This window comes from Squalius cephalus (genome assembly GCF_949319135.1).
Source record: "Squalius cephalus genome assembly, chromosome: 17".
Taxonomy (NCBI): domain Eukaryota; kingdom Metazoa; phylum Chordata; class Actinopteri; order Cypriniformes; family Leuciscidae; genus Squalius; species Squalius cephalus.
The window spans coordinates 31365215-31378127 of NC_137138.1; the positions used below are offsets into that span (position 1 = coordinate 31365215).

At 38.7% G+C, this 12913-nt stretch overlaps 1 protein-coding gene across 2 annotated transcripts; it reads left to right on the forward strand.

Moving 5' to 3' along the window:
* Nucleotides 1-965: 965 nt before the first annotated feature.
* On the forward strand, nucleotides 966-7510 carry drd1b (dopamine receptor D1b). 2 transcript variants are annotated; one of them, XM_079847040.1, is made up of 3 exons: nucleotides 966-1044; nucleotides 1177-1615; nucleotides 1730-7510. In XM_079847040.1, the coding sequence occupies exon 3, from the start codon at nucleotides 1934-1936 to the stop codon at nucleotides 3275-3277; it is 1344 nt and encodes a 447-aa protein (XP_079703166.1). In that variant the 5' UTR covers nucleotides 966-1044; nucleotides 1177-1615; nucleotides 1730-1933; the 3' UTR covers nucleotides 3278-7510. The 2 variants fall into 2 exon arrangements, with proteins under 2 accessions (XP_079703166.1, XP_079703165.1); XM_079847039.1 differs by having other exon boundaries at nucleotides 966-1615.
* Nucleotides 7511-12913: the final 5403 nt, after the last annotated feature.

A 12913-nucleotide genomic window follows, 5' to 3' on the forward strand; every position in this document is an offset into this window, starting at 1 on the left:
CAGTGCTTCCTTCGTTAGCGCATACGGATCCACACCATTTATGACTTAAATTTTTGCTTAAATCTTTTTATAATCTCTGTCACTTTGCCTCTTCATGATTTTCGTAACATTATAAACAGAAAGAAATATTCGAAATTTGCTTGTAAAACTTTGTAAACAAGGCAGCTTATGCCATCAAAGATGGCGTCTCCGGGGAGGTCACGTGACATTAATTGGCCTGTGGGAACTATGTATATATGAGACACTAATATCTATCACAACTGTTACTAGTAACATTTATGATCTCATTAGTGCTTTTTATATAGTCAGAATGTTGAATAGTTTGAATATTTAAAAGTAACTAAAGAAAGTTAAACTGCCACTTAATGAATCGTTATGAGTAAAACTGGATGAAGTACCTGTAACAATTGGAATAGTAAGTGAATATCTGAACTAAAGATCGCCATATGAAAGAAAGAAAAAATGCAATTTGTTAGTAATAGTGGAACAGTTTCTCATCATTTAATGGGAAAGTGACCAGTTGCATGAATAAGAATAAGAATTAATATTATTATATACTAGTCACTATGGAATAAGTAGGCTACTGGTATTTAATAAGTTGCTGTGAAAAGGAATTCAAAAAGATACTAGTCACAATTAGATTGCTTACTATTATTTAAAAAAAGTAGGCTACTAGTAACATAAATTCAAGTTAGCTGGAAGAAATACATGTTAAAATAGCTTGCCATAACTTGCTATAACTCAGACATTTCAGAGCTTTTCAGTACAGCCCAGCACAGAAGACTGCAAGCCTTCTGAAAAACTCAAGCAAACTATTGCACTTGCCAGAAACAAACCCGATGATGCTCAAGACTCGCATCAATCTCCAGAGGCAGTCAGACACGCAAATGTAACGGTGCATATACTTTTAAAACGAATTGTTTTCAGTGTCTTTTATTGTTTTATTTTTTATTTTTTATTAATGCATTGTGAAGTTGACATTGTACGAATATGCACGCTCCACTGTCACTGCTGATGCAGATGTGATGCTGCGCGACCAGACGAGTGAGTATGAGCTGTAATTCCACATGATGTGCTTGGGACGACAACAGCCTTTCCTTATAGGACCGATGCAAACGCTTTAAAACCACTTTTAGGAAAACTAATTGAAGAAATATGTTTGTCTTAACGCACAAGATGGAACGGGGACAAATCGGACGCCTGAAACGTGAGAAGTGCGCTCGAATTGAGATGCGCTGAACGCAACACAATATTGGATGTATACAGGAACGCACCGCAAAGAGGACTTTGTTGCCAGTTAAGTGAAGCCCTTTGGCAAAAAAGCTTGGGGAAAAAAAGAAGCGGAGAAATTTAATTCGACAGAAACGATGTGAAATGCGCGTCTCTTGTTGTTTCTCAAACGAACTGTCACCCGTTCCCTCTCTGTAACAGAGTCTGCTTTGGGAACAACATGACACGGACGCGCTGTCATTAGCGGGGACAAATCAGACCAACGCAGCAGCAATCTAATCAATACTATCGATAAGCTTATATATAAGGCTAATCATCACGCCTGCCTATGTTTGCTTAACCTGTTTTGGAGAGTATGCTATGGGACCACGAACAAACTGACAAGGTATGAAAGCAGAAATTAATTTGATGCTAATATTTTTATAAGCATGATTAAGTAATTACTAGACTAAATGTATGTCTTTTTTCTTCTTTTGGTCATATTATGTTCATTGGGAAGGTCTGTGGGAGATCATGGATCCGTTTTTGAGCTCTTCAAGAGATTTTAACATTGAAATTATGATATTTGTTTTGCAAGATGACTGCTACAGTCAGCATAGCAACGGACAAAGCAGATCAACTAGTTGCTCCGATTCCTGTGTAAGCACTCTTGGTTTGGTCTGGAATTATGGGGTGACTGCTCATTCGACTCGGTGAAAAAGCCATGGATGTGAACTACTCCACGGTTCTGGACAGCAGTGTGTCGCAGCGCGGTTCGTCGAAGCGAGTTCTGACTGGTTGTTTTCTCTCGCTCCTCATCCTGACCACCTTACTGGGCAACACATTGGTCTGCGCTGCCGTCACAAAGTTTCGCCACCTGCGCTCAAAAGTCACCAACTTCTTTGTTATATCGCTGGCTATTTCTGACTTGCTGGTGGCCATTTTGGTGATGCCATGGAAAGCGGCCACCGAGATTGTAGGTTTTTGGCCATTCGGCGCCTTCTGCGATGTCTGGGTGGCCTTTGACATCATGTGCTCCACCGCCTCCATCTTGAATCTGTGCGTCATCAGCGTGGACCGCTACTGGGCCATTTCTAGCCCATTTCGCTATGAGCGCAAGATGACGCCCAAAGTGGCGTTCATCATGATAAGCGTGGCGTGGACGTTGTCCATCCTTATCTCCTTCATCCCAGTGCAGCTAAACTGGCACAAAGCCCAGACAACCAGTTACACAGAGCTGAACGGCACCTACGGCGAGCTTCCCCCAGACAACTGCGACTCCAGCCTTAATCGGACATATGCCATCTCCTCTTCCCTGATCAGTTTTTACATACCTGTGGCCATTATGCTGGTCACTTACACCCGCATCTACCGCATCGCTCAGATACAGATACGCCGGATCTCTGCGCTAGAAAGAGCGGCCGAGAGCGCCAAGAACCGCCACAGTAGCATGGGTAACAATGGCAGTATGGAGTCCGAAAGTTCCTTCAAGATGTCCTTCAAGCGTGAAACCAAAGTTCTCAAGACCCTCTCGGTCATCATGGGTGTTTTCGTGTTCTGCTGGCTGCCCTTCTTCGTCTTGAACTGCATGGTTCCTTTCTGCAACCCGAACGAGAGCGAGAGCGACTTCTTGTGCATCAGTTCCACCACCTTCGATGTCTTCGTCTGGTTCGGTTGGGCCAATTCCTCACTCAACCCCATAATCTATGCCTTCAATGCTGACTTCCGCAAGGCGTTCTCCATCCTGCTGGGCTGTCATCGGCTCTGCCCGGGCAGCAACGCTATAGAGATTGTGAGTATCAACAACAATGGTGGCCCTCCGTCTACTTCTCAGTATCAGCCTAAGGGCCACATCCCCAAAGAGGGCAATAACAGCAACTATGTGATCCCTCACAGTATCCTCTGCCAGGAGGAGGAGACCCAGAAGAAGGAGGACGACTCTGGGATAAAGACCTTTGAGAAACTGTCACCTTCCATGTCGGGCAACTTAGATAGCGATGCAGAAATCTCGCTAGAAAAGATCAACCCCATAACACAAAACGGGCAGCACAAATCCGTACCCTGCTGAGTATTGGGTGAGATTTGACCCCAACAAAGAATCCTTGTTTCTATCCAAAAATAGCTTCACTGAGGACCTTAATAACAATTCTTGGACTAAATGAAACTTGCGGGAAAACAAACGAATGTTCCAATTGAAGGCACTTTATTCTGGATAACTATCTGCAAAATATTCGCAGCATTTATTATTGACTTTAACAGGTCAGTTGTCGCAAGACATCAATGGAAAGTAATGTGAATAAACCGTGTATGCATATGTATACATATGATGAATTTGAAATGTGTATACATGTGCATGCCCATGTGGTTGTGGTTAAACTACTGTTGTTAGTATAAGGACAAGAGTTAGGTCACTAGTAAAATATCTTGTAGGTGAGTTTACGTAAATGGCTCACAAGTAGTGAAACTTGGTTGCGTCTACAGTCGACAATAAAATGTACATAGTGTTGTTTATATTTTTCACCATTTATCAGAGTTGGCTAAGTCAACATCTCCATACGCTGCTAGTTGTGAAATTGTATGTGCAAACCACCCCATAATGTGACTTGAGAGCAGTAGCCATTCTTACCTTGTCTTCTGTGTGTGCGTTGGTGTGATGTCAAAGAAGTCAGGGGGCAGTGGATTTTTCTGCTATGTGATTTATCAGCTGTGGAAGTGGCCATGAAATTTGGATGTAATTTTTAACGCTTAGATGTCAAAGAACTCTCCCAACCCCCTTCCTCACCATTAGCCCTACACATGTCACAGTGCAGGACAGCACAGGGAAAATATGATCCCAGCAGTAATTTCACCGGTCGTTACCTACATTTCAATCGTCATTATGCTCACATATATACTTGTATCCATCACAGGGTGTATTTAAATGTTAGAAGTCGTCTCATGTGGATCCTAGTTCTGCTTTTCCTCTTTAAATCCATCCACTTTAAACATACAAAAGTAGTTGCAGGCACCACGGCTGCCTTTAAACCGTTTCTTTTGCCAACTCTATGTGGATGAACTTTGCTCTAGGACAGTGTGGAATACCACTAATGCACAATGGAAAAATGTAATTACTGCATCTTATGCAACACATCTGTCCAGCCACCCAGAAAGATGTTGTGACCTTGCCGGAAACACCATAGGAAGCACTCTGTAGGTCTTTCTAGTGCGTCCAAGCATATCCAGGATGAAAACCATCTTGCATCATGCATATAGTTTATTGTGCAGAATCCAGCCCCTGAACTGTTATGTCAGCTGTCAGATGGGAGGGTGTATGATTACCAACATACGTCACATCCATAGGTACATTGTCTCTCAATTTGCCTTGGAACACTTTAACCAGTTTAGCTCACTTGCCCAAACAGAATATGTGGCGTATAAACAGCTGTCCCACTTTTAATAATTTGTTGAGCTGTTTTTTTTTTTTTTTTTTTTTTGGTTACGTAACTGCCCTTGATCTAAGTTAATTCCAGGGCCAACCATCCATTGAGCGCTTCCCATGAACTTCAGGATTTGATAGAACTGACGCGCATGAGCTTGTTCTCAGAGTGCATTGGGGGGGAAAAATGCAAGCAAGATACAAAGCAGACTAACATATTTACTCTAAATCAATGGCAGTAGCTTTTAGATCAGTTTGCCCATTTTTAGCTGATCATAGAAACCCATTTAGTTCACACTGACTCTCATGTAACTGAGAGAAAATCTCTAATATTTTGCCTTCAATAATACTCTGTGCCAAAATGCTGAGGACATCATGATCAGCAGACTTTGCCAGTGTCCTTCTCTCTGACTCTAATATTCTCCTTCTGTCTAAAAGCTTGACAGAATGAACTTAAACTGTTCAGTAACATAGTAAGTGAATATGTACGTGCAACTTGGACAAATTTGAGAGAGAGACTAGATAAACAGAGACTTCAGTACACATATTTGTCTAAAATTGGACATTTGCTCCAGGGAATTTTCCAAAAGACTCTGTTTACTCACCCGCCTGTCAAAGACCCGTTCTTCATAATGCTGCTATGGAAATATTCAGCTATACGTTTTATTTAGTTCCAGGAAGTTTGTCTAAATGACCTTCACGTGTCAAACTCAAATGCTAATGTTGGAATATTTAGGATGGTTGGTTTCGGCAGCATTCAGTTAAGCAATATTGGATTTATTTTCTCCAATGAGGTGATTAGCATTTAAAATGAACCTCAGTGACATTCTGAAAAGTCCCAGGTGCTTCTTTTTTTGCAAACGCTAAGGTATTCCCAAGATTGCTGGGGAACCACAGGTAGTCTTTTAATTAGAAGTGAATAACATAACAGTGGGCCAAGTTGCTCGTTTTCTTTCTTACCAAAGATTGCAGGTTTATCTTTTGATTTTGCAGGTGTTGCTCTGTATACTTACACAAACCAGTGATTTCAGGTTGAGAGCTGTCATTTTCTGTTTCTTCTGGAGAAGGCTGAAAATGACAACTGCAATGACAATGGCAAGAACTTACAATACTGTGTGACGGTGGCAGCACAACCCCCTTGAAACATTACTTTATCAGCTGCATTGTACCACTGTTTATGGACATTCATTCCAAGGTGATAGAAAATGGACTATTTGACACCTTAATCTCAGATGGTCAACGAGTATACGCATTGTAACATAAACGGGAGAAAAAAACTGTGTTGTAAGATGTTAAAATAGAGATGTGAACACAAGTGCTTTTTTTATCTTTAAGTCCTTAATTGTGAGCAGAGGGAACAAATGTACCTGATGTTTTCATGTGGGTTTGTCATGCAGTTAAAGCACTGTACCGGTTTCCGTGATCCCATCAAGTAGGATGTGATCCTGGATTAACATGTTTTGTTTGTCCTGGAACAACATTGTTCTGACGTTAACATGATCTACCGCTGAAACCCGATTGGTTGGTAATGTTTTTGAAGCCCCAACCTCAGCCTTGAAGGAATATTCCGGGTTCAGCACAAGTTCAATCAACAGCAACCATATTTCTCAAGAAAATAAGTTTAAAGGTCCTTGCCTTGAGTCCGTGCGTTTTTTTTCGTATTCGTCATCCTAAAAATTCGTCACGCACTGAAACCTTGCACATTGAGTCTGATGCGTATTAAATAATCCATTGTGGAAAAAAAATCGCAAAACAATACAAAATGGACTCTTCAAGCAGTGAGGATGATTTTATTGTAAAAATCTCAAAAAGAGAAATAGAAAGAGGAAATATTGGGTCCATCCAATCCTGAGATTGTGTAGAGAGGAAGGAGAGTTCCAGCTCCTTATCAAGGAGCTACGGGATTATCCAGAGTGATTCAAAGTTTACTTCAGGATGTCAGTGGCTCAGTTTGATGCTTTGGAGCCACATATTAAAAAGAAGACCACCAATTTCTGTGAACCAGTTGATCCTGAACAGTTCTGGATTTTGGGGTCCGCTTTTACGGTGGCTCTGAATTGTCAAAAGACCTCTCAAAATGCTTTGCTACAGATGCGAAAAATGCAGAAAATTTAACCCAATCCAAATTTTTTTAGAGTGTAAACAGGCAGTGTGTAAACGTTATTGACACAACGTGAGGTTGTATTTATTTTTTAACGTGGGGAAATTTGAGAGAATTTCAGACTCTGTGTGCAAGGACCTTAACTCTGTGTTAATGTTACAGTAAGGCACATTAAATGGAAATGTATTAGGACAATTTTTGAGAGCAGAAATGTGAAGCCAATAGTTTTATAAAAACATTATTCTGTTAAAACTTATGCATTATTTAAGATCTTAAAATCCTTTAAATATTTTTTTTTTTTGTGACAATGACACTGTAAGACAGGATATCAGGCTTTTCACACTAAATCATGCTAACATGCATATTGTGGCTATACTTTTGAAGCAGAGTATTTCATTATTTATGGATTGGCCCCATTCATTTCCATTGTAAAGCTAGAGTTTTGCTTTTCCTAAAGGAAATGAGTGATGAGCGGAAATTAATTTTTGTTTTAATCAACATCACGACTGAGCTTGCACTGAACCCAGTATATTCCTTTAATCCTATGCCTAACCTCAAACCTAAACCTAAAAATTTGATACGCTGACATGAATGTTGTTCCAGGATCATCAAGGATGTCGATCGGGGAACATGTCCTACTTGGCAAAATCGCTGACCGTCTCTGTACAGGTTCATATGTGTGCTGCAGTTCTTCAAGGTATACCCAACAAATTTATTACAGTACCTAGTTTACAGTTTGTATAAAACGGTCCCTTTCTATTTGCTAAATAAAAGTGTATGTTGTTTTTATAATCTTGTTTGCTGTGTATTTTCATTATACGAGGTGTCACGGAATATTTTATGAGGTATGTCACTGCCAATTTTTTTTTATTTAAAGGTCAGCTCTTTGCAGAAAATCAATCCTTATTGATTACACCATCAATGACGCACTTTTGTCAGCTAGAAGTGTGTCCTCAATCGGGTTATTTACATAACATTTTTTATTGAGAAGGAAAGTTAAGCTCCTTTGATTGATAACACTTTTTTTAACCTTTATTTTCATTCTGTGTCCAGAAGGCTTGCACGATGACAGGTATGAGGAGTAATGTGACATGTCACCGGGCCCCTGGAGTGAACTGGAGTGAACTGGAGTTAAGGGTTTTTATCCGAGGGCAAAAAGGATGGTCATAGGGGAGACAAGAATATTAGTCTCAGTAACTCAAGGGCAAGAACTAGCTCTTACTCCCCTGCCGACCCACCTGGATATGAATCAATGACATAGTTCACCCCAAAATGATAAAAATAAAACATCATTTAATCACCCAAACCTGAATGACGTGGTTTATATTTTTGGTTGAACTATCCCTTTAACGCTCTCTGGATGTGCCCTTTCTGAGCAGTTTGTGATCAGACTCTTATTATTGATTTAATACACATTTTAAATCAGGATGCCAGCAGAATTTGAACCTTGTAAAGTGTTATTTTACCCTGAAAGTTGGCGAAAAGGTGTCAACTCATAATGAAAATGCTGAACGCAGGAATTCAGCTTTAGTTTCCGATATTTGTTGAAGGTCAAAATAAATGAGGAGAAGATATGAACAACTATTATAACACAATCACAAACATTCCCATCCAGATGGGATTAGATTTCTCAGAGGGAACCGTGAGTTATCCAAAGAACAGTTGGTAATTGGTAATATATATATATATATATATACCGCTATATATACATACAGTAAACCTGTAATATTGTGAAATATTATTACAATTTAAAATAATGGTTTCTATAATATACTTTAAAATATAATTTATTCCTGTGATGCAAAGCTGGATTTTCAGCATCATTACTCCAGTCTTCAGTGTCACAGGATCCTTCAGAAATCATTCTAAAATGCGGATTTTAGATCAAGATCAAGATGCAGCATACTGAGTGACAATCATCAAATATAAATTTATGATAAACAAACTTAAAATAACTGCATAAAATATAACACTGTGAGCTGTGCTACAGTTAATGTGTGAATATACAAGGGATGGTGCAGACACAGATAATCGTTGAGATTCTACAACACAATGATGTTACATCACAGCCATTTCATGCTCCTGTTCACCATGAAGTCGGTATGCAGTTGCCTTATATTTGTATGCAGCTGTAATTAATTGCATAAAAATTAACTAGTTCTGTAAAAGCAACCAGTCACCAAAGAATATACTGTATTTTCACGTTTAATAGGTAGATTTTGGATACTAGATGGATTAACAGCATAGAACCACATTTGACAAAATATTCAGGTCAAATGAATCATAAATGAGTGCATTTTTTGATACTCATTTCATTGTATTGCAATCTTAACAGGTTATGATGTTTTCTGAATGCTTATTTGACACAGAGAACAATGCATTTCTCAGCTGAATGAGTCAAAGCCAGTACACACAGAGGTTGCCTTTAAAGGGATGGTTCGGAGTAATTTCAACCTTCAATTTCAAATTTGCATCATGACCATCATGAAGTTAGAGCTTATTTATAGATATCAGCCGTATTGCTTAGTGCAGGCGCTAATGGATCCAAGGTTGTATCTCGTTAATTACCCATCTAATAATGCCCAGAATGGCACCAAACTACTACAGTAGTACAAATAGGTTCTGTACTCATAAAACAAGGCATTGGAAAGTTTGTAAGTACATCAGGAGTTTATTTAAATAACACTTGCCTGATGGCTTGTGCTACCGCTAACCATGATTTGGGAAAAGCCCAAAAAGCTTCTGGGGGGGTGTTTGGCTCGAGGTCTTGGTGCAAAGGACCCTAGGTTGAAATTACTCCGAACCATCCCTTTAAGGTGTTTTTAGTTTGGCTCTTGTTTTCATTCATAAGGCGTTGCAGTGCTTGGCCATTCAAGTGTAAAATACAGCATTATGAATAGTCAAATGCCTTGCTCTCCATCGGTGCCAGTATGAGAATGTGATGAGTAATAATAGCCACGGGCCCAGCACAGACCCCTGAGGGTTCTCAACTGTAGATATCTGACCCGGTCTTTATTTCTGAGCGGACACAACACACAAACCCACCAACATGCACCATGAGTTCACAAAGTCCCCGTTTGGAAAAACACATAGTCAAGGTTAATGACTGGCCTGAGGCAATGCTCATTGTGGTGGAAAAGGGATGTCTATGAGCCGTTGTAATGTTCTTATGTAACTGGCGCTCGGGCCCGATTTTACCACTGAACACTCTTTTAAAACCGGCGCTTGCAGAGTGTTTGCTAAAAATATCACGTATGCATGCAAAGACACCAGATCCCCTTTGCTTGCATTGGTAGGTGGATGTTGTTAGTTCAATCCTGGCTATTCACCGGGTGCGGAATAACACGATTTCATTTTCCCGGGACGCATGTGACAGCTGTAGCATTCCCATTATTTCCAATATGAGTCAGCAGCGCACGCAAACTCGAACAGCATCGCTCTTGCCAGTTTTGAAGCTATGCTGCCCTTGCTGAAAGGCATTGAGATAGATAACAGTGTGATGTGACTTTGACTGAGCAACGCTCTGAAAGCGACTCTTCACGGTCTCTCTAAGAACGAGGCACTTCTCCTTTCTGCGGCTAGCGTTAGCATCAGAGACAGTAGGTAAACAAAGCTTCACGTGCAGTGCAAACAGAGTACATTATAGTTGTCTCTGCTGCTGTGGCAGATGAAATATTAATGAGGCAATTTGAAGCTGACTCAAATATTCATTTGTTTACAGTTGGGACACTTCATGTGCTGTTGCTTTTTTAGCTAAAATGTTGTGACTACCGGGTTGTGGGTGCTTGGAAATAATGCTCTCCAATAGACCTTATTCACAGCTGCGCCATCTTTGATTTTTAATGGGAATGAAAGCGAGGCTGTGAGGGACAGACATGCATCTCTTCAATGGGCTGTACTGTTATTTAATGTGTTTTTGGATTGTTCTGCTCATGAAACACTGGAAAAATATCTTTCCAAGAAATTCCAGCTGACAAAAAAACTCCCGACAATATAAGCTGTGGAAAATTGTAAGTAATCTAGGAGCTTTATACAGCCTTTTACAGCGGATGCCATTGGAAGCACGCCAAGTCTATCCCTCACAGCCTCCATACCTGTCATGGCGCTGCTCTGAATAAGGTCTATAGCTCACGGTAAAAGCTTAGTGTGCCTGTCCTGCTTTTTTCAGAGCTCTAGGCATTATGACATTACAGTGCTGGATTGATTGTTAGTATGCTGCCTGTGGCCATGCAGTTCGTAGGTTCGGTGACAGCACAACGGGAATATAGCAAACATCTATTAGCAACACTGGCACACTGGAGGCATTCTGAAGGTGTTCACATCACTTGAAGTGGAAGTGGAAGTGGAAATTTGACTTTATCTGTCATTTGTCTTACTATTCTACATTCACAGCTAGCATTTTATGTATTTTACATACATACCTTTTTTCTGCATGGAAATATTTTATTCACAAGTGATATTTACTTTGATTTTCCTTTCCTTTCCTTTCCTTTCCTTTCCTTTCCTTTCCTTTCCTTTCCTTTCCTTTCCTTTCCTTTCCTTTCCTTTCCTTTCCTTTCCTTTCAAGCATGCATTTTCCTGGCACTGTATCCTTCGTAAATAAGTAAAATAGCTTTTGAAAATACCAGTGGGAAATCATGGACGTAATTATTGTGGTGTAAATTGCACTACAATATTGATATAATCATTTTTAAACAATAATACAGTACTTGTTTTTGGCTCTGGCAGATCACCAACTTACTGATTTAACTAACTAAATAAATGTTAGTTAATAAACTATTAATAAATGTTAAGGTAGATAGATAGATAGATAGATAGATAGATAGATAGATAGATAGATAGATAGATAGATAGATAGAGAATCACAATTTTTTTGTTTCAAACAGAGATCACGATTCTCCCTCGATTCTGAACTGACAACTGAACAAAACAACATGTCATTTACTAGAGGTTCTGACAAAATGTTATTTGCTGCAGTCTATCTGAAATGTTTAATTAATCTGAATTGATTATTTTTTAAAAAGTTGGAATGAATGAATGATTTAATAGCCAAGTTTCATCCACTTTTGCAGTTTTATTATCAACAAAGTGAATATGCATAAAAAAACCCCGCAAGTTTTGTTGTATCGCTAAAAAAATCTGCCCTCGAGTCGTTTCCATACATAATTTCGTGTATATTGCAAAATATAATCATATCTTTCGCATCCCAAAAACATTTGTAAAATGCAGAGAATAATGAGACAATTGAAACCATTTTAACAATTCTAAAATTCGTTTAGAGCTTTTTGGATTCAACCCACTTTATTTTCCTAATTTGTTTGAGATAATTTTATATTACATAATAAATTGTATTTATACAATTATTTTATTAAGTGTCATGTTTGTGATTTTTATTTGTCAAGTAGCCAGCTTCAGATCATGAAATCATAATTTTATGACATTAATTTTATTTACTCAGATACAAAAGTATACTTCTTTTTGTCAATATCGGAAACAAACTCCAACAGCCTTCCCTCATTTTACAGACGCACCATTTTTATTTTTGATGAGCTGCAGAGATTTTCAAGGCACTATATTTTCCATCCATTTTGAAACAAAATTGTATTATATATTATTATAGTATACATACAATTATTTTTACTAACAAGTGTCATGTTTTTTGTACTTCGTTATAAAGACTATTTAGATCAATACTTCAATACTTAGATCAATACTTGATCATACTTGAACATCAAGCAATAGGCCTATATATACAGTATATATTGTTGCAATTAGCTATCACAACTTAGTGTCAGAATAATCTTCCCAGATTTGACTTAAGATAACTCAAATATCTAAGTTGTCGCAACAACACATTTAAAGTTGACTAAACTTTACATTTTTAGGTAGCATGAACACTTAGTTAAAAAAAAAAATTGCGTCCATAATGCAATTGGACTTTTCATCTTCAGAACAAAATGAATAAATTTGAACTTGTTATAAAAGAAACATCAAATCAATATGTGTAATCAAGAAAACATACTGTAGAATTTATATTAATTTGAATGTATAATAATGTTGTGTATGAGGGTTCAGGAGAGGTGAAAGCTGATGGCTTTTCAGATCTTTGTCTCTGTCTTTGTGTTCTCTGTGTTGACTTTGCTGTCATCGTATCAAAAAGACCTGAGCAGTTTTCCCTGAGGGAACGT

Coding starts and splice junctions, on each gene's coding strand:
- drd1b (XM_079847039.1), top strand. CDS start 1,934: ATGGATGTGAACTACTCCACGGTTCTGGACAGCAGTGTGTCGCAGCGC.